This window comes from Microtus pennsylvanicus, chromosome 1 (genome assembly GCF_037038515.1).
Source record: "Microtus pennsylvanicus isolate mMicPen1 chromosome 1, mMicPen1.hap1, whole genome shotgun sequence".
Lineage (NCBI taxonomy): Eukaryota > Metazoa > Chordata > Mammalia > Rodentia > Cricetidae > Microtus > Microtus pennsylvanicus.
In genome coordinates, this window is record NC_134579.1 from 94,833,654 (window position 1) to 94,858,158 (window position 24,505).

The following is a 24,505-nucleotide window of genomic DNA, read 5'->3' on the forward strand; positions in this document are numbered from 1 at the left end:
CCAATGGCAGTTGGTTTATACTAACCACCTTACTTCCCTCTCATCCTGCTCCCATGGGTTTGGGAAATTCTTTTTTTTTTGTTTTTTTTTTAACATTAGAACATTTTATTGGGATCCTAAGTACACTGTTTGTGAAGAAATCACTTCAGCAAACCCTAAACCTGTCTTGATTTTGTTGGCAGGGAGTACTATAAATTCTCCTTTAGCTGAACCATGGAAAACCTTCAAGAAAAGTAATTTTTATTAACTCACTGGGCTTTTTGTCCATGTAATATTTCCAATATTTCAAGTAATATTTCCAAGATCCCCTACTTTGAATTCTTAATCTTCTCAGTTGGAAAAAAAAAGCAACATCTCACCTGGGTCTCTGTGTTTGTTTTTAGAGTTTTAAAATTATATTTATTTGCATGTTTATGTGAGTGTTTATTGCCACAGGATATGTGTGTGAGCACATGAAGGTCCGAGGAGAGGACAAGTTGAAGGGGTTCATGCTCTCCTTTCACCATGTGGGTCCTGGGGATGGACCTCAACAAGTCATCAGGCTTAGGGGCCAAGTACCTTTACCCATTGAGATATTTAACTGGCCCTATACCAGTTTTAACCATAATTCTATTTTATTTATTCATTCATTCATTTATAGCCAGGGTCTCATGCCGCTCCAGCTGGCACTGAACTCACTATGGAGCCAAGCATCTTGGACTTCTGATCCTCCCCGCCTCCCAGTTTGCTGCCTTGGTTGGAACACAGGGCATTATCCAAGCCAGGCAAACATTCTACCAACATCCCCAGGTCTTATCGCACTACTTCAGAGGAACCAAGGACAAGTATCAATTGCCACATCAGAAAGTGCCTCCCCACACTGCTGCAACTCTGCCCGTTGCTCAAGGCCGGTGCTCACGCTGCACACGCACATGCCACTTGAACTTCAGATCTTCTCTGCAAGAGAGCGCCCATCCTGTTCCTCACCACGCAGCGGTAAAACCCGGCATCCAGCTTCTGTAACGAGGGGATGATATACCTGCAAAATGCCAAAAAGACGTGTCAGTCATCAATCCTGGAAGAGCAAGGGCATCTCTTCCATAAGATGCTCAAGTGATCATTTCCCTGGTACTCAAGATGTACTCAAGCCTCGCCGAGGGAGACCACTGTGAGTTTGCTTCACCAGCATCCCAAGTCCAGTGAGGCTGCAAACTAGTACATGGAGTCAGGACTCATGCTGTCCCCTACGGTCAGCACAGTGTCACGCATGTTGGGGCATGAATATGTAATGTTCCCATAGGCTCACTTGTCTGAACTCTCAGTCCTCTGTTGGTCATGCTGGTTTGGAAGGCTTAGCAACCTTTAGAAGATTCACTGGAGTAAGCGGGCCATTGGGAGGTTTTGTGCTTTCTGACTCCCAAGGCACACATGTGACGAGCTGCTCAAGCTTCTGGGGCCGTGCTTCTCCACCATGTTAGACTGTATCCCACAGAGCGTGAGCCACAATGAAACACTCCCTCCCTTAGGCTTCTCCCTGTCAGGTGTCTGAGAAATGTTAAATAACCAACCCAAGAGGTTGAAGTGAATGAAACATTACAATGTTCACACTGTAACAGAACATGGGAAACTTTCATTCTGAATGAAGAAAGCAAGGAGTAAGATTGGAGGCCTGGATGTTTTCTCATTGGGAAGGGCGCAGGTCATGAAAGGTCACATGTACACAGTCTCCTCAATATCTGAAAAATGCAATGCTGCTGCTGCTTTTCCTTAACGAAAGTGATGCTCCGGCTGCGGCTGTCTAATCTTTTGAATACATGTGTTCTTACAAAGTATAATCAGAAACTTAAACCAACTCGGGCAAAAGACACCGTGTTAGCGTGTTCTGTTTGTCTACCAAGTAGACCTGGAAGCATTGATATTCAACTAATCGCTCATCTTTTTTATTCAAGTATGTCCAATTAGTCATCCTGGAAAAGGGAACTCAGAGGAATAATTTTAGGTGAATAAAACACTTGGACAATACAGGCAATTCAGCAGTAAGCAAATATTAATCAAAGTGAGTCTCCCTCTGATAACCTTGCAGTGGTCCTATGGTAGAACTCATAAAACCTTATATGATAGTCAAAAAAACATTGCTGAGCATTAATCTTAAAAATTCTGTTCTATTATGAGGAACAGCTCATCCCAAACAAAATTAATTAGTGAAGACAATCAGAATATACCAAACCGAGCACAAAGAGTCAATGCCGTGTATTTAAATTACAAATCAGACTGGAAGGCTGCGGGCTTTGATTGTTGTGTACTGTAATTATAGGAATGAGGGGTGCTGAGATTAGGTTAAAGCAAAATCAACAGAAGTTTTTAGAGGAGCATGAGGACAGGTCATTGGAGCACAGCTCTGGAGAGCTGCAAGGACAATTGGATCGTGGCGACATGACCATGTTTACATAACTGTTACCAGATCTACTTTTTTTTCTCTTTTTAAGTATCTTGCATAGATGAAAAAATTCTTGTGAATTTCTACAATAATCTTATATGCTAATGCACAGATATAGCATTGCTTTCAAACGACAGGAAGAGGCGGATAGGAAAAGTGAGTATTAGGCATATGTCGCCATGCGCCGTCTCCAAGGATAATGTCGCACCAGGGGAAAATATACAAAACCGTTGTGAAGTCCTCCACCTCTTACTGGAATTCCTGCGCAAATTATGTTCACCTAACAGATGGGAGTGTTCGTTGTAAGCCTATTGTTTATAAACACACATTTTTAAGCAGAGAAAGTTTCCTGGCTCATTGGAAGAAGGTATGATAAAAATCGTGGTACCATATGCCGCTCAGCACAGGCAACACTTGCTCCTGCTCCAGTCAACACTGGGCCAAGGTATGAACACATCCTACCAGGGTAGGGCTCTGCTAGATCAACACAGCACTCCAGGACAATAGAACTCTAGATCCCACCAATGCCAGGGATGGCAGGGCCAAGACTGCTGGAGATAGCACCTTAGCCACGCATGCTACCCTGAACACACACCAGAACATTCAAGGCTTCTCCTTCCCAGCTAGCAGTAAATGCCTAGCTAGGAGAGGATGGAAAACTCACACTGAGTCTGCCCAGGATCTGAACCCTCTTCACATTTATGGACACTACTCTAGAAGCACGTCTCAAAGAACCAAAGATCACAGTGGCTATTCTTAGGCTCACTCCAGAGCACAGGGACATCACACAGCCAAGTCAACACTGCTGCTGTGGCCTGGTACTGCCAAAGAACTGGCCCAAGAGCCAAAAGGTGAGGTGAGAAATATGGCAGTGGTTGGACACGATGGTGATTGGACATGACAGTTGTGGTAAGACAAGGGAGATAGGACATGGGTATGCATCAGTGCAGTGGTGGAATATGGCGATGACGGGAACCAGAAGTGACAGGGTACAGCAATGGTAGGTTATTGAAATGGCAGTGTCATAGTGGCGGAAATGCTGGTGGAGGAGACATGGTAGAAGTAGTGACGCAGCTGGGGTGAAGACACACAATGGTAGGGGACATACATGGCTGTGGGGAAATATGGCAGTGGTAGAAAGGAAGCAGTTGCAGGTGGACAGGTGGAGCAAAGAGAGTGTTGGACAGTAACGGAGGCAGCACCTCAGATCATGGCGTTCAACGTCAGTCCTGAGGGGACAGGCTTCTGGGATGACTGTGGCACTGGGGGCTTGCTTCACTCTACTCTGCCAAACCTCCAGTGTCTCCACAATTCTAAAGATACTTCACTATCTGCAAAAGCACAACTCATGAATGACAGTAGATTTAATGAAGTCCAAAATCTACTCCAAATGCAATAAAAACAACTGGGGGGGGCGACATTAAAACAAGATCAAAGCAACAATGACCACGGCTTCCTGCTGAATTGCCCGTGACCATTCATTGATAGCCGGGCGGTGGTGGCGCACGCCTTTAATCCCAGCACTCGGGAGGCAGAGGCAGGTGGATCTCTGTGAGTTCGAGGCCAGCCTGGTCTACAAGAGCTAGTTCCAGGACAGGAACCAAAAGCTACGGAGAAACCCTGTCTCGAAAAATAAAAAAATAAAATAAAAATAATAAAAAAAAAACTTCTAAAAAAAAAAGAAAAACAAAACAAACAAATAGACAAAAAAAATTCTAAGACAAATTAGACTGATAGTATAGAATCTTTCTGGAAAAGAACTATTCTGTTTCTAGAAATGTATGACAAAATATAACTTATTTTTAAAGGGTTACTGTTTGGCAGTCATTCACAACAAGAGGATACTAGGACTGAGAATGCTCATCTGGGCAACAAAACCACACCTCCAGAACAAGGTCCAGTCTAAGTATCTTGGGTGGGGATGTAGCTCAGGTCATGGAACGTCTGCCCAGCAGGCACAAAGTCATGTGTTTGATCCCTAAACCAGGTGCAGTAGGGTGCCACACACTATAATCCTCGTGTATTACAAGCAGGAAGATCCGGAGTTCAAGTCATCCTTGGCTGCACAGGGGACCTCAGTTAGCCTGGGCTAAGAACTCTGTCAACCAAACAAACTAAGAACCAACCAACCAACCAACCAATCAATAAAAAACTACTGCTAGTAATAATGATGATAACATAAAATTTTGGGGCTGGCAATTAACTTAATGGTTTAGTGCTTGGCTAGCAAGTGTGATGCCTTAGCACACCTTAGAAAGAAATGAGTAAGACAATAAGAGGGAGATTTCCTAAGTGGTAGGAGGCTTCCCTGGTATCCGTAAGGTATAAGTTCAATCCACAGCACCACACAAAAAAATCCACTAGTTACAAGTATAATTTTATGCTAGCACGATACCTATTTTTCATGAATAAGCACCAGATTTTATAATAAGTTTTATGTCTTTGGACAAAAGCTCATTCTTATTTTTATAACTAAAAAGAGGGGATTTAGGGAAATACACATTAAAAGCCATGTGTAGGTTCAAAAATCACCCCATCTTGGGAAGGTTAGATGATAATTATGTTTTCAATTTTTTTTATAAATTTCCTATATTAAATTTTAAAAAACAATAATCCAAAGTGGAATGAGTCTGTCGCTGACTGTTTCCTCAAGCAAAATAATGATGAAAAAATCTACACTGGAATTTGATAAGAAAATAGATACACAATTTTGAAGGTGTGCCTGACTGACAGGTCATACGCATTGGGGCAAGTTGAAGGTTATGCCCTTAGAAGAGTTAAATCATCAGTATGAAGTTAAAGTGCACAGAACAGGAGAGATGGAGTTATCCATTGGGAACTCTGTACTTCCAAAAGTTACCATGTACGTGTGTGTGTGTGTATGTGTGTGGGGGGGTTATTTAAAAATTATTTTAAATGAAGAGGGAAACTAAACAGGTGCCTGTGAGTCTGGGCTACAGGTAGCAAGCAGGTACTAGTGGTGTCAGGATTCAAATCTGGCCATCCAAAGATTCCAGAGACCAATGCGATGCCAAGTTTCCACAAGCATCTTACTGATGGCTATCACAGGTGACTATGTTTAGACTCTATTCTAACATTGACAAAAGTCAACCCAAAGTTCAAGAGTCACTGTTGGGATATTCCAGGAGTCTGTTTTTCACCAGTGTAAGCAATGTTTTGGAGACTGTTCATTCTTTCTTTTTTCAGGGGCAAAAAGGTGAAAATCTCCATTTCATGAAGCTCAAGAATGTGACAGAAATGCGTCTGTCAGATCAAGCATTATGAGGATTAAATACTCTCAAGTCAGTGTGAATTGAATGTCAGAAAACCTTTGGGAAAGAGGGCATTGATTTTTTTTTATGGAGAAAAATCTTTTATTCCATTTGTGATTACTTAATTCTTTATGATGTGAGATTCTCTGTAGACATAAAAAATGGGGACCATTACACCAAGAACTGAAGTATGAAGACAAATGTTACCCTTTGCACAGTTAAAAATATCTACACCAAGGTACAACGAAAAAGGGATCTAAGCGATAAGCATGATAACAAGCACTAGTGAATCAGGATCATACAGTTAAAGCTCCTGCTGTCTCCTTTGGAAGTCCTTGTCAGCAATGGATCATATTGGATGGGGTTGTCCTGATGGCTAAGGCTTTTCACTTAGACTCCACAATTACCCTAATACAAAAGACCCAATGAGATTAATTATCTACATCCAAATCATCTCCAATAAGAACTTCAAGAAACCACATGCCAGTTCCGTTTGGGAAATTCCCCAAGAATAACCCTATCTGCTCTGACTACACAACAAAGACAGTCAAAGTGAAGCCAGCAACCAATTCAAGCAGCACAAAGTTTTGTGGGATCCACATGAAGACTGGCCACACCTCACTAACACTAAAGATCGAAGTCACATACCCTAGCACGAGTTATGCTCTACAAGCCTGGGAGAGCAGCATGGCTCACTTTTTCTTGGGGTGAGATTGCAATGGCCTATCCGTCCTTAAATTCCCACACTTATTATCCCCAGCTTTCTAGACAAAATGATAATTTGATGCTTCAGAAATGAAGACTCCATTTTTCAATGACAGAACTCACAAATATAGTTTTATGATAAAGAAGGAAGTTGAAGTCATATTGAAAGGTTCATACCCAATTCACAACCATCTCTATATGGGATACTAGGAACCAATTAAGCAACACAGCATGAAACTACATGAGGATATATATATATATATATATATATATATATATATATATATACACACACACACACACTCACAATTCTCATGGCTAGGTTGAGCCCAAATAAAATCTGTTTATGTGAGTGAGTTCATTCACAGAGATAGCACCACTGGGATGTAAACCATCAGAGGAGAATTAGCATAACTGAGGTTAGGAATCACTAGGGGAGTCCATCTTTGCAGGAAGATACAGATGAGAGTCACATTCACTTTAGATAGTTGATGAAAAAAACAATCTGTTTCATCTAAGAAGGAAGTGTTCACACACACACATACACTTTTCTTGTTGAGTAATTGATTAAGAAACAATGTATTAAGCAGTATATGAAAGGATGATACTTGTAGTTCAGGGAAGAATTGTACTAGGAAGACGTACTTCAATATGTAAGGAATATGAGCAAAAGACAAGTCTGTAAATAAAAATATTTTAAAACAAATCTAATAAAATCATATTTAAGAGCTAAGTCTTCGGATATAAGGATACAGTATATTTGCCCAATAGCCAGGCTCTCTTATTTCTCTCAATAATATTTTAAGTTTTCATTGTAAATATTATGTACATCATTTGTCAGATTTATCCTTATGTATTTCAGTATTTGGTACTATTTTTCATTTGTGGTGTGTATTGTGTACGTGTTATATTATGGATAAGGAAGGATGACTGTTAAAAATAGAAATAGGTGAATTGACGTATAATTTTTATTTATTTATTAAAGATTTATTAAAGATTTATGCCTCCTCCCCACCACCGCCTCTCATTTCCCTCCCCCTCCCCCGATCAAGTCCCCCTCCCTCATCAGCCCGAAGAGCAATCAGGGTTCCCTGACCTGTGGGAAGTCCAAGGACCACCCACCTCCATCCAGGTCTAGTAAAGTGACATCCCAACTTCCTAGGCTCCCATAAAGCCAGTACATGCAGTAGGATCAAAAACTCATTGCCATTGTTCTTGACATATAATTTTTATATACTTAATTTCTATCTGGTAGTATTACTGACCTCACTATACAGGTGATTATACTGTTTGACAATGAAATCAGTATTTTTTCTTTTGCAATATAGATAACTTATTTTTCTTGCCTTATTGCACTGGCTACTAAGCCTACTATCATAATTTGATGCTTTGTAACTTTGTGGCTCTTATTCAAATTGGGAGAAAAGTAGCATTGTTTCTTTAATTATTTTCCCTTGCCCTTTCTTTAGTTGAAGTTACACATACATTTGAAGTTTTCTTGTTTCTAATGCTTATTTAATTGTTTCTTTAATATGCCTTTTATTTTGTATAGTTCTGTTGATGTATTCATGATCTTACTCATATTTTCTTCTGAGCATTCTAATCTCCCTCAGATACAGTTTTATCTTTAGAGTTTGTCTTACTTTGATTATCTATAATACAACCATAATTGTCTCCCAGCCTTTCTCTGCTAGTTGGTGTCAGTTCCACCATGGTTTCAATAGCCTTTATTTTCCTTCTCACTTTACATCACGCGCTCCTGCCTCTTTGCAAGCTTGATACATTGATTAAATTTTAGGTACTATGAAGTTTCATTTGTTGAGTTCTATCTACCTTGGCATTCTTATAAATGTATTTAAACTCTGTAGTGATGCTCAGAAGTAATTAGCTCAACCCTTTCAAAGTATTGCTTTTTAACAGTAGCTAGGTGGAACTACACCATATTTTGGCAGAGAACAAGTCATGATCAATGTTCCTTATACTAAGCAACAGATCGATTGATTAGATTATTTCAAAATAGTGATTTTTGGTCAATTGCGTTTGCTCAATTTGAAGGCCAGATTAATAACCTTTTCCCAGCTGATTTGTTACCGAAATCTGCACAAATACATAACTTTGATTTTCCTAAAAGGAAAAACATCCTTTCCTTAAAGGATGCTATGCTAACTTTTACAGAATGGTTCTTCCAATGGAAGAGTTTTGTATGTGGTTAATTGTGAAGGACATGTAGTACAAACAGAGCTTAAATAGTTGAGCTGTGAACTGTTGAGATATTATTTCATCTTTTTGCATATAAGGCATTTAATCTATATACTAACAGCCAATATATATTTAATGCTCTTTAAGTCCTAGAAACCATCCCATATATCAGGACTAGCAATAAGCAAGTTAAGATGCTGTCCCAGCAAATTCAAAATGCCATACAACAAAAAAGGTTACCCTGCTTTGTAGGGCATATCAGAGGTCATTCAAATTGTCCTGGTCCATTAGCTGAAAATAATGCATTGATAAGCTTTCAAAAATAATTGCTTTATCTCAGGTTGAGATTGCTCAGTGATCGCATGCTCTGCATCATCAACATAGTATAAGTTTAAGAAAACAATTTAGATTAACAAGGGAAGCTGCTCGACCAATTGTTAAGCAATGTGATATATGCTCACAGTATTTACCTGTACTTCATCTGGGGGTTAATCCCTGAGGACAACTTCCTGCTCATTTATGGCAAATGGATGTTACTTGAATTGCAGAATTTGACAAATTATGTGCGTGTGACAATCGATACATACTCAATATTCTTGATGACAATTGCACAAACTGGAGAAGTCACTAAGCATTAATAACTCATTGCTTAAAATGTTTCTCATACATGGGGACCCCAAAAATCATAAAGATTTTTTGTTCAATGCATCCCTAAAGATGGATGATGTGTCCAGATATGTTAGTAAACCATTTCTGCAATTTCACAGTAGGATATCAAACATAAGACAGATATTCCTTATAATGCTCAAGGACAAGGAATTGTAGAGCATGCCCATGCCTCCTTAAAAACACAACTTCCAAAAAATAAAAACAGGAGATTATCTCTTCAAAAACCACATAATGCCATGAGCCATGCACTGTTTATGCTAAACTTCTTGAATATGGATATTCATGAGCAGTCTGCTATGGACAGATTTTGGCATGATGGCACCAAGACGACCTTTGCTAAAGCAGGTCAGAGAGACCCTTACACAAGATTATGGAAAGAACCAATCCTGTGTTAATATGGGGTGGAGGACATGTCTGTGCTTTTTAACAGAATGAAGATCAAGCGAGATGGCTTCCTGAATGTCTGGTTCAATGTGTCCAGCAGAGGAATGCCAGCCCTGATGTCATTGCAGTTGCTGATGACTTCATAGAAAAAGTACAAAGAGGTTCCTGAACCTGTGATCCTGACCTCCTCATACCACCATGCTGCAGGGTGAGGAAAGGGGTACCTGAACCAGTGTTCCTGACTCACAACATCATGCTGCAGTCTGAGAAGGGAAGGAAGGAAGATCATGGTGACAACTGATGATTCCCAGTCTCTTGATGGACTTGCTGCGCAAACTTCCAGACCAAGTGAGTATTGTTTTACATTGGAAGAAGACCAGAAATGCAGACTGAACATTTGACTGTTTTATACTTTTGGACACAGGAATCAGATTGCCAGTGAGGTATTCAGTCTGCTGTTGAAATGTTGAAAGAACCTGAGAACTGAGACCTCAATTTTCCCCTCAGGGGAAAAAGACTCATTACAAGGACTGACTGAAGCCCCTCTTCCGACGTGAGGAGGGTAGCCTAAGGGTTTTTTCTGCTGCTCAGAGACTGGGACAATTGCTTAAAAACAGCATAGCAATTGGACTCTCACCCATTACAAAAACCTTTCTTGTGATTAGAATGGATTTAAGAGAATTGTGATTTAACAAATTGTGTTATGGTATTGACCTGTTAAATTGTGTTATGTTATTGACCTGTTAATGCTTTAGTTCACTATAAGATGTTAGTGATTAGAAAAAGATTAGAACTTGTTTAAAAAAAAGTTTGACATTACCAATGAGCTCTTGAATTTGACATGTTTGATAAAAGTTTAGATTTTGATACAGCTAAAAACTGTTAAGAAACACTCTAGACCAATTCAAAAGGGGCATTCCCAATCCTGGTGCTCCTCCACTCCTTTAGTTAGGAGATACTATAGCCACAGAAGTGTGTATAGCACAAATATTATCTGCTTGCTTATCATTATTAATTGTTGATGAACTCTCCTGTCAGAAACTTGGCTCAGAGACACAGAACCCAGAGGTACTTTCTCCCTTAACTTCCCTTGATTATGGAGGTCAGCAGTCAGTGATGGGTTTGATCCCTTTTCCTCCCACGTGCCTAAGACATGGACATGTGTGATTGGAATGCATGGACCAGAGACAGGTAAGTCTGGGAAACGGAAAAGTGTCCACTTAAGGCAACCATCTGTTCTCTTGCAGAAACACAGGCTTTATTAAAATTTATAAAAAGGGAGGAATTTTGGAGGCCGAAAAATGTGAGCCTATTTCCACCTTGACCAAAGGTCAGAGAGTTGGAATTTACCTCTATTCCTTCAAGGTTATTGTGTTTCTACCTCAAACAAAGGTTCCAACTAGATTCAGACAGAGAGTTCTGCTTTCTCAAGGTTATTGTCAACAGGTGGGGCTAATATCTACACCTTGTATTTCAGGAATAGAGAAGTAGATATGTTTCCACCTCAAACAAATTTCTAAGGATCCAACTAAGGTTCTAGCTACCTTGTGGAGATAATATTGGATTCCACTTAAGGAGTGATTTGCCTACAGTATATTTTGGTCTAGGGTATAAGCATGACTTGTTTTGTCCTAGCAACAGAATGTTTAACTACAGACGTAGCCCACAACCTTCAACCAGTCTATTCATTTACTTGTATCATGTTAATGAGGTTTTTTTTTCTTTTACTCCTACCTTTTGAGGTCAGAGTATTATGAGCAATTGGAAGTTAAACACAGGTGATTTCACTGGAACTCCTCCTGGTATTATTCTATATGCTTCTGTTTTATTATTTTTATTTGTGTCTTTGTATTCTTTACTAATCTTCCTAAATCCCTATGCCCCTACCCTGGCGAGTGTCATTTTTGCTGAGGCTGGTCCCTGACAGGGGTTGCTTTTCCTCTTGACACATGTTCAATATCTGATGCTGACAGAGATAGCTGTTGTAGATAAGGATGCTCTGCCGTGTCTCCAGTAACCTCAAAGAGTCAAGTATAGACCCTTAAGGTTCTAGCACAAAACTGTGCCTTCTTTAGTGGGCAACTCCAGATACTGAAAAGCAATTCCTGTGGTGCGGAGTGATAAATAAGAGCTAGGCTGTGGGTATTAGAAAATGCCCATAGAAATAACTCTTACAAAGGGATTATCAGAGCCATATAATTCCAAGAATCAAGGCTGCTCTCTCAACAACTCTTAAGCCACACAAATTGATGGAACAGCTAAAATCCTAGGCCTGCGTAATGCACGACCATAGCATGCTGGACACGGAAGTGCCACACTATAGCCTTCCAGGAATACTGCAAAGGGGCAGCTTTGCAAGCAGCATATTTGGCCCTCTGGTGGTTTATTACCGTTGTCATCTAGAGAAGACCTAGAACCACCTAGGAAAAGAACCTCTGCGTGTACCTGTGAGGGACTACCTAGGTTAGATTAGCCTCTGGGTGTGCCTGTGAGGAACTACTTAGGTTAGATTAGCCTCTGGGTGTGCCTGTGAGGAACTACTTAGGTTAGATTAGCCTCTGGGTGTACCTGTGAGGAACTACCTAGGTTAGATTAGCCTCTGGGTGTGCCTATGAGGGACTACTAAAGTTAGATTAGCTTATGGGTGTACCTGTGAGGAACTACCTAGGTTAGATTAGCTCTTCCCTGCCACGGACAAGGTGCTGATAGGATCATCACCAGTATAAGAGAACACAGTACTGATAATAGTATTAGTAAAGGACCTACCGACTAGGTTAGAGCCATATGGAAGAGGGAAAGGAAATGGCAATCACAGAGCTTAGTGCTCCTGTCTAGCAGACTCCCTTGAGTTCCTCACTGAGCCATCCACTGCACCCTTCTTCATGTGGGTTTTACTCATCGCTTATCAAAGTTATCCCCAGGAATTTAATAATTTTATCGATACTGTGAAATTTCCTCATCCTTTTATAAAACTGGAGAAAATAGCCTTTTCCCTTTAACATTCTCATTTTTACTGAAATTAAAAAGAAGCATCCCTCAAGTTCCTATTGTTATCGTGGCAGAGAACTGAGCAATGGAAACAGGTCTCCTAAGAAGACGATGACATTTTTAGACTATCCAATTATCCCAACTGTTATAATAGGCAGACCGCATGAGCATTAAGAAATCCTTCGCACGTGGGTTTGCATACAGACACACACTTGGAATATAAATATTACAGCATTTTCTGCAGCGTAGACTGGGACTTACAGATGTTTCCTGTAAAAGTCGCATGCAAAGCCACCTCAGACACCTGTGCAAACTTAATTACTCAACTGCCATTGATTTGCCTCTGCCCTCATCTGTGCCTAAAAGATGGCACAAGCATCAACGTGAAACTGAACATTTAAAATTCACCACAATCCACAAGCAGAGAAAATGCTATTCTTAGTCCATGCTAGAAAAGGTGAAACGGCGTTATTATCTCCTTACAGTGTTAGCATTTTCCTAACTGACACCAAGGGAGGTAAAAATCGGCGCTCGCTCTCAGGCAGGGTGGCTATCATTTCCATCCCCGTTTCCCAATTTGAGACTTACAAAGGTCTCTTGAAGGTTAACACAGGAGAGCTGAAGGTGTTCCGGAGAGGAGGTGGATGAAAAGAATAATTTGAAGAAAATAGTATGCGATTTTTAAGCAGCTTTTACATCTGGACATACTGATGATAAAATACAATGGATTCTTGAGAACTCATCTCAGAGTCTGAAGACCTCAGTGAGCAAAGTGTAATTCATCACTTCTACTGTAAGCCATCCCTGCTCCAGAAGAAGGCATGTCTCCCCATTGTGCTCCCAGCGAAGCGGTAGTGAGGCAGCTGCCTTAATGGTCCATGTATAATGAATCCCTACCTTGGTCTTGCTTCAATACAAACAACACTGTTTTGTCTTCCCGTGGATTATCACCACATGTTTCAAACGAATAGGTAATTTTTGTTACTGGAAAGAACAATGAGGAACAAAATAAAATATAAAGGATATACCTTTTCACATATTTCGGTCAACATTAAGTTTAAGAAGCTGGTTGTGTAAGAATAGCCTAGGGTACATGTGGGCTTTTAAAAGAAAAAAAAAAACGTTTGGGCCAGGGAAGCAGCTCAGGTGGTATGGTGCTTGGCTTGCAAGTAGGAGGACCTGAGCTTGATCCTTAAAACTCATGTCAAAAATCCAGATGTGGTGGTGCACATCTGTAATTGGAGCACCCACTGAAACAGTTTACCTGAGCTAATGGGAGCTCATCAACTCTAGCCAGACAGGGAAGGAACCATCATAGGACCAAGCTAGATCTTCTGAATGCGGGTGACAGTTGTATGGCTGGGACAGACTGTGGAGCCACTGGTATCCATGTTGTTTGTGCTAACTTTTTGGAACCTATTCTCTTTGCATGGATACCTTGCTCAGCCTAGATATAGTGGGGAGGGCCCTGGTCTCTCTGAGGAGTGGATGGGGGCAGAGGTGGAGAAAATGGGAGAAGGGGAGGGAGTGGGAACTGGGATTTACATGTAAAATGAAAAAAGATAGTTTGTTCTCTTTTTTAAAAAAATAGAATAATGTATACATTTAAAACAAAAAAGCAAAAACAACAACAAAACAAGATGCCCATGATGATGTAATGTCCTCCTCACTCAGGTTCATCGTCATTCTTTTTGTTCTCTCCCTTTCCGTAGGTGAAGACCCACCGAAAGACTCTTAAGGGAGGCATCCTTCTTCTGTGAGGAAGGAGAGATCACTGAACAGGGCACAAAAAGGCATGGTGCCTAAACAAATGGCCTAGCCTCGGGCAGCTCCATTTCAGAAACATACTAAGGGAACCTGAAGATCAGGGAAAGAAATTCCTTTCTAGGTAGCCACAGCAGGTACTCAGCTTTGAGGGCCTCCTGCCATACACAATCCACCTCTCTGATCTCCTCCCCAGAAGGACAATTATTTGGGGTCCCACTGCTTACTTCCTGGAGCACACAGAACATATCATCTGATTTTTCTGAGGACCCACTAGCATGGGATTTATTACATTATTTTATAGCTGAAAAGACTAGGTCAAAATGGTGACCTTCTCCAAAGTCGCTCAGATAGAAAGATGAAGTTACCAGAGCACAAGGAATGTGTGTCCAAGCTTGTCACTTGTCACTCCACACTGGTCTCATTTCTGCACTCACCACAACATCACACAATTAACACTGAGGAATATTGCTGGTAATTACTGGAACATCAAATGTGTGTCAGGAAATAGGGTGTTCCACACAGCAAAGTCTCTCAATGCCTACAACACTATCCATGAGGTGTGGTCAGCCCTGCGATGGTTCAGCTTGACAGGATCTGGACTCGTACAGCTGACAAACTTATATGTATGTCTGTGAGAGAGCTTCTAGCTGGGTTCGGGGTGGGAAGTCCTACACTGACTGTGGGCATCACCATTCCATGGCATGATGTCCCAGGCAAGACAAAGGGGGAAGTGAGCTGAGCACCAGCATTTGGCTTGCTCTGCTTCCTCATTGGGAACACATTACTGCTGTGATTTTACCTCCACAAAGAGCTATACCCTTAAGGTGTGAGCCAAAACAAACCCTCTACCCTCAAATTGCTTTGGTTGAGCATTTGATTCCAGCAATTCAGAAAGTAATTAAAATAGTCGGTTCTTGTAAATCTTTACTGGAGGGCACACAGTCAACCTCCCCAAGGTCATAGCATCATGTAGGACTTGGCGCTGGGATTCCAACCTAGAACTATTCAAGTCAAGGGGGCTCTGGATGGCTGTGATAAATCATTTACTGCAAAGTGAATAACTAGGGGTGGAGCTATATTGGAGAAGGTCAAAAGTCGTACATGTTAAAGGGGAAGCACATGGCAGAAACAAGTAAACAAGTGTTGGGTGATAATGAAGAGAGGAGCCAGATGCACAGTGGGGATGAGAGCTTGTGAGGTGGAACTGTGCGGCTGTTTTCTTGGCTTGGTCTGCAGACCAATGTAGTCAGCTTCTGAATGGACTACCAAGACTGGAAAACAGGGGCTTTATAGGAACCACATGAGTGGAAGTGGGGCTTTGATAACACACACACACACACACACACACATGCACACACACACACATACACAAAGAGAGAGAGAGAGACAGACAGACAGACAGACAGACAGACAGAGACAGACAGAGAGAGAGAGAGATATGTTGGAGGGAGTGAGCTGCTTGTTGGTTCCCAGCTGCTCAGCCCCAAAATAATCACACAGAAAGTGTATTATTTAAATCACTACTTGGCCCATTAGTTCTAGCTTCTTAATGGCTAACTCTTGCATATTAATTTAATCCATGTCCATTAATCTGTGTATCGCCACAAGACAGTGGCTTACTGGCAAAGTTTCGGCATGTCTGACTATGGCAGAGGCTCTATGGCTTCTCTCTGACTCCACCCTTCTTTCTCCCAGCATTTAGCCTAGCTTTCCCAGCTTACCTAAGTTCTGCCTTGCTATATGGCCAAAGCTGTTTCTATATTCATTAATGGTAATCACAGAACACAGAGGGGACTCCCACATCATAGAGAGAGAAAGAGAGAGAATGAGAGGCTGAGAGAAGGCTAGAAAGTTGAATGAGTAAGAACAAGAACAATTCAGCTAGACAATCAAGGCAAGCAGAACATGGATCACATAGTACTTCTGAGGTAGATGAGGGAGTGAGTTGGCCGTGTGTTAAGCTGATGCTCCATATGCTTATTCTTTATTAATTCATGAAAGCAGCACATTTTGATGACTTTGGGGGTCTTTTAAACTTTGTAGGTAACACTAGCTTCATAATGCTCAGAAGCAGAACATCCAGAACAACGGTCCTTAGGAAATGATGACTACAGAGGCCAAGTCTCAGGAGCTCTCAGGTTGAATTGCCAGCACATGTATGGTGGCTCACAGCTCTCTGTAACTCCAGTTCTAGGATATCTGATGCCTTTTTCTGGTTTCTATGGGTACCAGTCATGCATATGGTATGCAGATATACATGTAACAAAATACTTACACACAAAGAATAAAAGTTAAAGTAAAAAATTAATTAGATCTAATTGTTTGTTGTTACCAAGAAATACAACTATCAGTAAGACACCTACAGACAGAGACCATCTAGCATAATAACAGAAAGCGAAGACAAGATGGCATGGCTACGTTAGTATCTGGTGGAGATGACTACAAGCCAAAGCTAGTCAAAACACACAGAGGGCTAGAAAGAAGGCTCAGTGCTGAGAAATGCTTGCTATACAAACACCCAGACCCAAGTATGAATTCCTAGCACCCAAGAAAAAGCTGAGCATAACTGCGCAAATCTGCCTATAACCACAGTGCTGTCAGGGAAATGGACACAGGAGGCTTGCTGGGGTTTGCTGTAAGTCAGCCAAGCTATAGGCTCACTGGGGAACCCTCTTTTAAGGGTATACAGTGTATTATGATAAGGCAGAAGACTTGATATCCCCCTCTGACCTCTACATGAATACACATAGGCACACATACCTACACACATGTGTGCAAACACACGCACCATACATACAGTTACATACACAGTCACACATACATGTACATAGACATAAAGAAAGAAAGCCACTATATATTAACAAAGGGCCCAACTCATCAAGAAGATACAACAGGCATAAGTACATTCACACCAAAGCTCAGGGCTCCCAATTTCATAAAACAAATACTAATGGACAGAAAAGGTCAGAGACATCCTCATATAATAGCAGCTGGTGATTTCAGTAAGCTAATCTCATTTTTAGATAGGTCATCCAAACAAAGATCAGCAAAGAAAACCCATAGTTAAATTATGCCACAGGTCAAAGGACTTAATGGAAGTATACAGAACATCCCATTTAACAGAAACAGAATATAGATTCTTCTCAGCAGACATGAAACCTTCCCAGCCCAAATTAAGACTTAACGAATACAAAAACAACTGAATTTTTTAATCTTATCAGATCATAATAGAATAAAGGTAGAAACCAATACAGCAAGAGAAATCACAGAAACTACACAAATAGATGGAGACTGAGCAATACACCCTTGAAAGAGAGAAGGTCACCGACAAAATCAGCAAGGAAATTAAAATTCCCAACAATCAGATAAAAAAATGAAAGTACAACTTAGGAGCAGCTATACACTGCTAAAGTAATTCCAAGAAGAAAGTTTTAGCTCTGATATGAGTGTTCATAATCCTTTTAAAACCTGGATGCTGCCAAATAAACAACCTAATGATATACATCCAGGTCTTCAAAGGTCAGAAGCAAGTCAAGCACAAAAGCAGACAAGGACAGAAATGACTGAGATGGCAAATAAAAAATTAATATGTGGAGTCAATTAGAATTGGTTCTTCAAAAAACACAAACAAGGCTAACAAACCCCTAGCCAAGCTAACACAAAGAAAGAGACAGAAGACCCAAGATACTATCATGAGGGAAGAAAGGGAAGGGTCACTTCAGATGCCAATGAAATCCAGAGCATCGCTAGGAAATACTTTGAACACTTAGATCCCCCAAAGTCCAAGAAACTCTAAAGGGAATGGATGAATTTCTAGACATATATAATCTACCAAGTGAAATCAAGATAATATAAAGAAGTGAAACATTCATAAAAATCAACAAAACTGAACCAGTATTAAAACATTTCCCAGATAAGGGTCCAGAAAAAGTCAAGACCAAATTCTCCCAGATCTTTAAGACAAGCTTACATGAATGATTCTCAAACTGTTCCATGGTAGAGTAAGGGAAGCAAATTTATATATATACATATTTATATATGTATACATATATAAATACATTATATGTATATTTATATATGTGTATGTATATATATATATATAATCATCACCATAGCTGTAGAAAAGGCATTTGACAAAGTTCAACATCTGTTTGTGATGAAAGCCCTGAAGAAATGAGAAATAGAAGGAGAATACCTACCTACAATAAAGACGATATATAACAAGCCTATAGCTAGTGTTACAGTAAACGGGAGAAAACTGAAAGTATTTCTTCCCAAGTTGGCCAAGAGTGCTCATTGTCCCCACTATATCTACTGCAGTGCTTCGGGCTTAGCTCAAGCCATGAACCCAGGGAAAGGAAAATAGGGACACAAATAGGAAATCAAGAAACTGAATTATTCCTACTTGCAGGCGATTCTATTCTACATCCTAAGACCTGAAAGACTATCAGAAAACACCTAGAACTGTATACACTTTCGGCAAAGTAGCAGACTTTTTTTTAAAAAAAAAGTCAATATACAAAAATCAGTAGCATTTCTATATGTCAATAGCAAGCTTGCCAAGAAAGAACTGAGGCAGAGCAAAAGAAAACAGAATAGCAACAACAAAAAACTCAACAAAAAAACCAACAAAAAACTAACAAAAAGTATTTATAATCATTTAAAAAAAATCTTTCAGTAAATCTAAGCAAGAAGGTAAAAGATCTCTACAATGGGAATTTAAAACATTGAAGAAAGAAACTGAAGATGACAGAAATTGGAAAGGCCTCGAATGTTCATAGATAGAAAGGATTAATATTGTGAAGATGGCTATGTCACAGAAAGCCAGCTATAGAGCCAGCATAATCCCCACTGAAATCCCAAATATTTCTTCACAGCCCTGATAGGAAGAAAAAAAAAGATCCTAAAACGTTCAACGAAGCACAAATGACTTAAGTACCCAAAGCAATCTCCACCCTCACAATGCCCGACCTCAAATTATACTGAAGAGCCAGAGTGACGAAGATAACACGTCTCTGGTACAAAGCAGATACAGAGATCGATAGAACACAGAAGCCATGCTTAAATCCTCCCAGCCACAGAAACCTACTTTTTGACAAAGGTGAAAAAAATCATATATTTGAAAAACAACAGCCTGGTGCTAGGGAAACTGGTAGGATGAAAATAGATCCATATCTCTCACTCTGCACACACACACAAAAATCAATTCAAAATGGATCAAAGACTTTTATACAAGCCCAACAATCTGAAATTGCTAGACATTATAGAGAAAACACGTTGAGGTCTAGGCACCAGCAAGGACTTTCTGAATAAGAAATAATTCCAGGAGCTGGCATGAGGGATGACATACAGTTAAGCATTTTCTGACCAGTAAAGGAAACACTCCCCAGGGTGAAGAGACAGCTTATAGAACAGGAAAAGCCTCTTTGCCAACTGCACAGCACATAGGGGATTAATATCAAGGTATATAAAACCCCACCAATGTTAAACATTAGAAAGCACCCAATCAATAAGTGTGGTAGTGAACTGACTAGACAGCTCTCAAAAGAAGAAATATGAATGGCCAATAAATGTTTGAAAAGTGTTCATCATCTTTTACCTTTAAGGAAATACAAGTAAACCATCAATGAGATTCTACTTCACTGCAGTCAGAATGGCCATCACCAAGAAAGAGCAAAGAAAAAACACAACCCAATGACAAATTCTAGTGAGGCTTGCAGAAAATGGATGCTGGTAGGGGGAATGCAAAGTTATGCACCACTGTGGAAACATCAATCTCAAATGTTCTCAAAAAGCTAAAATTAGGTCAAGTGCAGGACCCAGGTAGACCTCTCTCTTGGTCTGTACTGGAAAGCCTCTATGTCAGTGTACCACAAAGGTACACACTGCTGTGCCTGCTGCTGCACCCCTCACAGGAGCTACGGAACTGGACCAACAATGATATCTGCCAACACATGGACAGAAAACAAGAACATGGCACATATGCTCAATGGAATGTTTTCAAACATGAAAACTTGACATTTGCGCAAAGTGGATGGAGCGCAAAATCACTGAGTTAAGCAAAATAAGCCAGGCTAAGAAAGGGAAGTACATATTTCCTCTCATATGTAAAACTAGGCTTAAAGGTGTGTGTGCAAGCATGAGCGCATGCATGCGTGTGTCCTATCTGCGTATAGGTCATGGAACTAGGAAGGGAATCACTGAAGAAGAGGAAGGGTACATAAGCGCAAGACAGAACTCTCTGTGGGCACAAAGGAAATCAGACAGACAGGAGGGCAGTGGGGGAAGAGGACCGTTAGAACAATGTACAGTGGCATGTACATATGAAAATGCAATAATGAGTTCCATTTGTACATTAATGTAAATAATCTAAAAAGTTTTTTTTTTTACTAAAAAGTTTTAATATTCTTCTTTAAATACAAAAACCTAAAGCTGAAAGGTGGAGAAGGCCACTTCTGGGTATAGCTACAGTTTAAACCTGCTTGGTTTCCACTCTCCCCTCTCCACACTGGGATCTGTGGCTAATCAAGTTCCTTGCATCCCCATATCTGGCAGGTTGGCCAGTGCATAGAAGGCTCTCCATAGACACTGGGTTTCCTGATGAGTAACAAGGTTCTGCTCACACCCACTCAACCACTGATGCCCCTTTCTCAGCAAAAGCACAAAAAAACTGTCAGAAAGGATTTTAACAGCATGACTTCTAGAAGTTCCTGGTCTACACACCTACAGGAAATGCTTGGACCAGTTAGATCAAACAATACTTGTAGGTGGGGTTGTCCCCAAAGCAGCGAATGTGTCACATTAAAGTATGCCATGGATTCCTGTCCCTGTTTGTTCCACTAAAGGGGCATACTGTCACAAGGAGAATAATAGACAGCCAAGTGAAAACACCTTCCAGCATAGCAAGCTCCAGTCTAACTACACACAAACCTCCCTTGACCCACAGTGCACTGGGACTTGATCCAGCACTGCTGGTCTTTTGTCTTCGTGTCTGACAAGGCAAGGGTTTCAACAAATAGCCTCAGGATTTTATTTCAAACCATCAATTACTTATATTCGCTGCTGTAGGTGGTGAGCTCGCTGTCGTTGCGCATCCACTTGAATTCCAGAGGCCAGCTCCCTTCAGCCAGGCAGGTGAGCACGAGGCGGTTGCCTTCCAGGTGGATCTGTGGCAGGCCCGGCTCCGTCTTGAAGTACGGTGCAACGTCATCTGAGGTATCCAAAAACAGAAAAAAATGGGGAAAGCTTAATGAAGCCGCGACGAAAATAACCCAATCCCATCAATATACCAGCATAAATAATAAATCAATGACACGAACAGTTCTAATTTTCAACAGTAGAGATGAAGGCTATGCAGCCCAATTAAGTAGCAAATAATCCCTGGTACACTTGCAAAAGCAGGAACCTAGAGGATACTTCAAAATGCCAAAGGGTCCATAAAATCATCAGGCATGTTCATACAAGTCCTTCCTCCTTAGACTTAATACCAGCCTATTAAAGGAGCCCTCCAGGACATTCCTGCTCATACAAGACACTAAACTCATTGTTTTGTTTATTTCACTATTTTTGAAGTGTGTCTTAGTATCCAAGTATGTGCACTTCTGTTCCCATGTGCGAGGGCACACATGTGAAAGTGTATCACGTAGAGGTTCGTCAGATGTCTTCCGCGGTGCCTCTCCACCTTATTGCTGAGACACGCTGAGTCATGGACACTTTAGTGGCTCTGCTATTCTAACTCCCAGATTTCCATGAAGACCTTCTGTCTCCACCAGCTGTGTGCTGGGATAAAGGAAGTGCCAATACTGCCTAGGGTTTAAGCCTTGAGTTCCTGCCCAGCCTTCCCCAGATGATGGACTATGATCAGAACCACTAAGCCAAATGAACCCTTCCTTCTCCCAGATGCTTTTAGTCATATTGTTTTATCATAGCAATAGTCTGTCTGTAGACTATTACTAGGGACATGGCTCAGTGCCTAGAATCCCCCAGTGAGGGGTTGGGGGGGTGGCTCAGTGGTAGAGCCCCTGCCTAGAATCCCCCAGTGAGGGGCTGGGGTGTGACTCAGTGGTAGAGCCCCTGCCTAGAATCCCCCAGTGAGGGGCTGAGGTGTGGCTCAGTGGTAGAGCACCTGTCTAGAATCCCCCAGTGAGGGGCTGGGGTGTGGCTCAGTGGTAGAGCCCCTGCCTAGAGTCCCCTAGTGAGGGGCTGGGGTGTGGTTCAGTGGTAGAGCCCCTGCCTAGAATCCCCCAGTGAGGGGCTGGGGTGTGGCTCAGTGGTAGAGCACCTGCCTAGAATCCCCCAGTGAGGGGCTGGGGTGTGGCTCAGTAGTAGAGTGCTTTCCTCACATGGACCAGACCTGACTTCAATCCCTGGCACCACAACAAACAAACAAATGTGCACTGATCCTATGGGACAGGTCCTGCAGCAGCACTGGGCATATAAAGAGAGAGTAAGACATTGCCACTTTCCCTTCTTGGGGCTGATCTAGATCTCATGCAGGAATATAAACAGCCAACTGTAAGGTGCTATAATGAAATCTGTCACTCAATGTCAGGAGGAGCCACTAATCCCAGTCCTGTTGGGAGAGTCCTACCTGCTTTCGCTCTGAGTTGCTTTTTAAGTGCATCCTCGGGTTCTGATTGTCAACTGTGGGTCCAATTTCCCTTTTTGCTATGCACTTCAGCCCAAATCATCCACTCCTATGACCCAAACAGTGTAATAAAGCTGAATTGCAATAGATATAACTCTGATGCCTTGGGGTTCACTGAGCCGCAGGCTTTATTAATGGCCTGCCATTTGCTCTCTCTTTAACAATAGAAAAAGAAACGCCACTTCATAGGGTTCCAGTGTCCTACACGCATGCCTCATAAAAAATACATCTTTTTGAAAGAAAAAAGCTTTAAGATACAAGCTCAAGAATGTGAATTTGTGACTGAACCTGACAGAGCATCATCAATTTAACAGATTACACAATGGCCTGGAATTCAAATGACACCACAGTTCGATTCCTCGTAGAATTCACAGGTAACTTCACACACCTCTACTGTGAACAAATTACTATTCTGGGTGCTGCAATCAAGTAGGAAAATCCTTCATAAGGAATAGCTTTATTCACTTGCCAAGCAAATATCTTGTGATCTAAATGGCCATAGAATGGTTGTTAGCCCAGAGGCTGCCCATTCATTTCAACAAGAAGGGAAAAGCACACATTTTCAAGGCCCTGGAATTTTAAGTGTCTAAAATTGCCACCACAGATATTTTAGCGTAGCCAGCATGGAGAACTAGTTACCCCTCTAAGACCAGTGGTCTTTCCCACTTGAAATTCAAAGAGAACATGAAGGTAGAAAAGCATACACTTAAACTTGAGATTTAGAGAGGACATGAAGGTAGCCAAATATGGACACTTTGGAGAGAGAAAGGGTATATATAATATGTTCACCCCATCACCATCTTAGAGCACTGTATCCCTGTAGCCATGACAACTAATTGAAGGGACCAAGACAAGAGGAAGCTGGGTCCATGGTGATACTAACTGAGCTACTGACGCTCACAAGTAGAAGGTAGTGAAGTGTCAAGGACCTCATCTGGGGTGTCCTTCCCTTCTGCTCCTCTCACATGCGACTAATCATAGGATATGCTAGACAATGTTCAAATGGAACTACACACAAAGAGGAGACACCCAGATGCAGCTTCCGTGAGGTTATCATCCATGATGGGGTGGGATATTTATGGGGATAAGGCTGTTTTGAGATCATCGATGCTCTGAGAGCCCCATCAACTCACTGTAGAAAAGGAACTTTGATGTATCAACGATGCCCTATCTATGGTGAACAGACGCCTTCTCATCTCCTCAGGATATGCTAATGGAACAGAGGGATCTCTGTGCAGGGGTGCACAGGCCCCCACAAAAGCACATGATCTTTTGTAGTTTACATGGGCAGAAAACTACCAGGGAAAGAAAATGAGTGAAATGCCTAAGAGACTCTGACCTGGAGAAATGCCAGTGGTCCATTCACTGGTCTGTAGAAGGATGGCAACATCACAAATATGACCACTGGACCCTGCCTCTCCCCCAAGAAAATGTGTTGAATGTATGACTACTTCTGTA

The 24,505-nt window shown here is 41.3% G+C and overlaps 1 protein-coding gene across 1 annotated transcript in view; it reads right to left on the reverse strand.

The window, feature by feature from the left end:
* Window positions 1-24,505, reverse strand: part of Sdk1 (sidekick cell adhesion molecule 1) — a 959,866-nt gene that overhangs the window by 588,321 nt on the left and 347,040 nt on the right. Inside the window, exons 2-3 of the mRNA XM_075974284.1 lie at window positions 21,451-21,610; window positions 912-1,018 (exon numbers count right to left, since the gene is read on the reverse strand). Coding sequence (XP_075830399.1) covers window positions 912-1,018; window positions 21,451-21,610 — 267 coding nt within the window. The remainder of the gene's footprint in view (window positions 1-911; window positions 1,019-21,450; window positions 21,611-24,505) is intronic.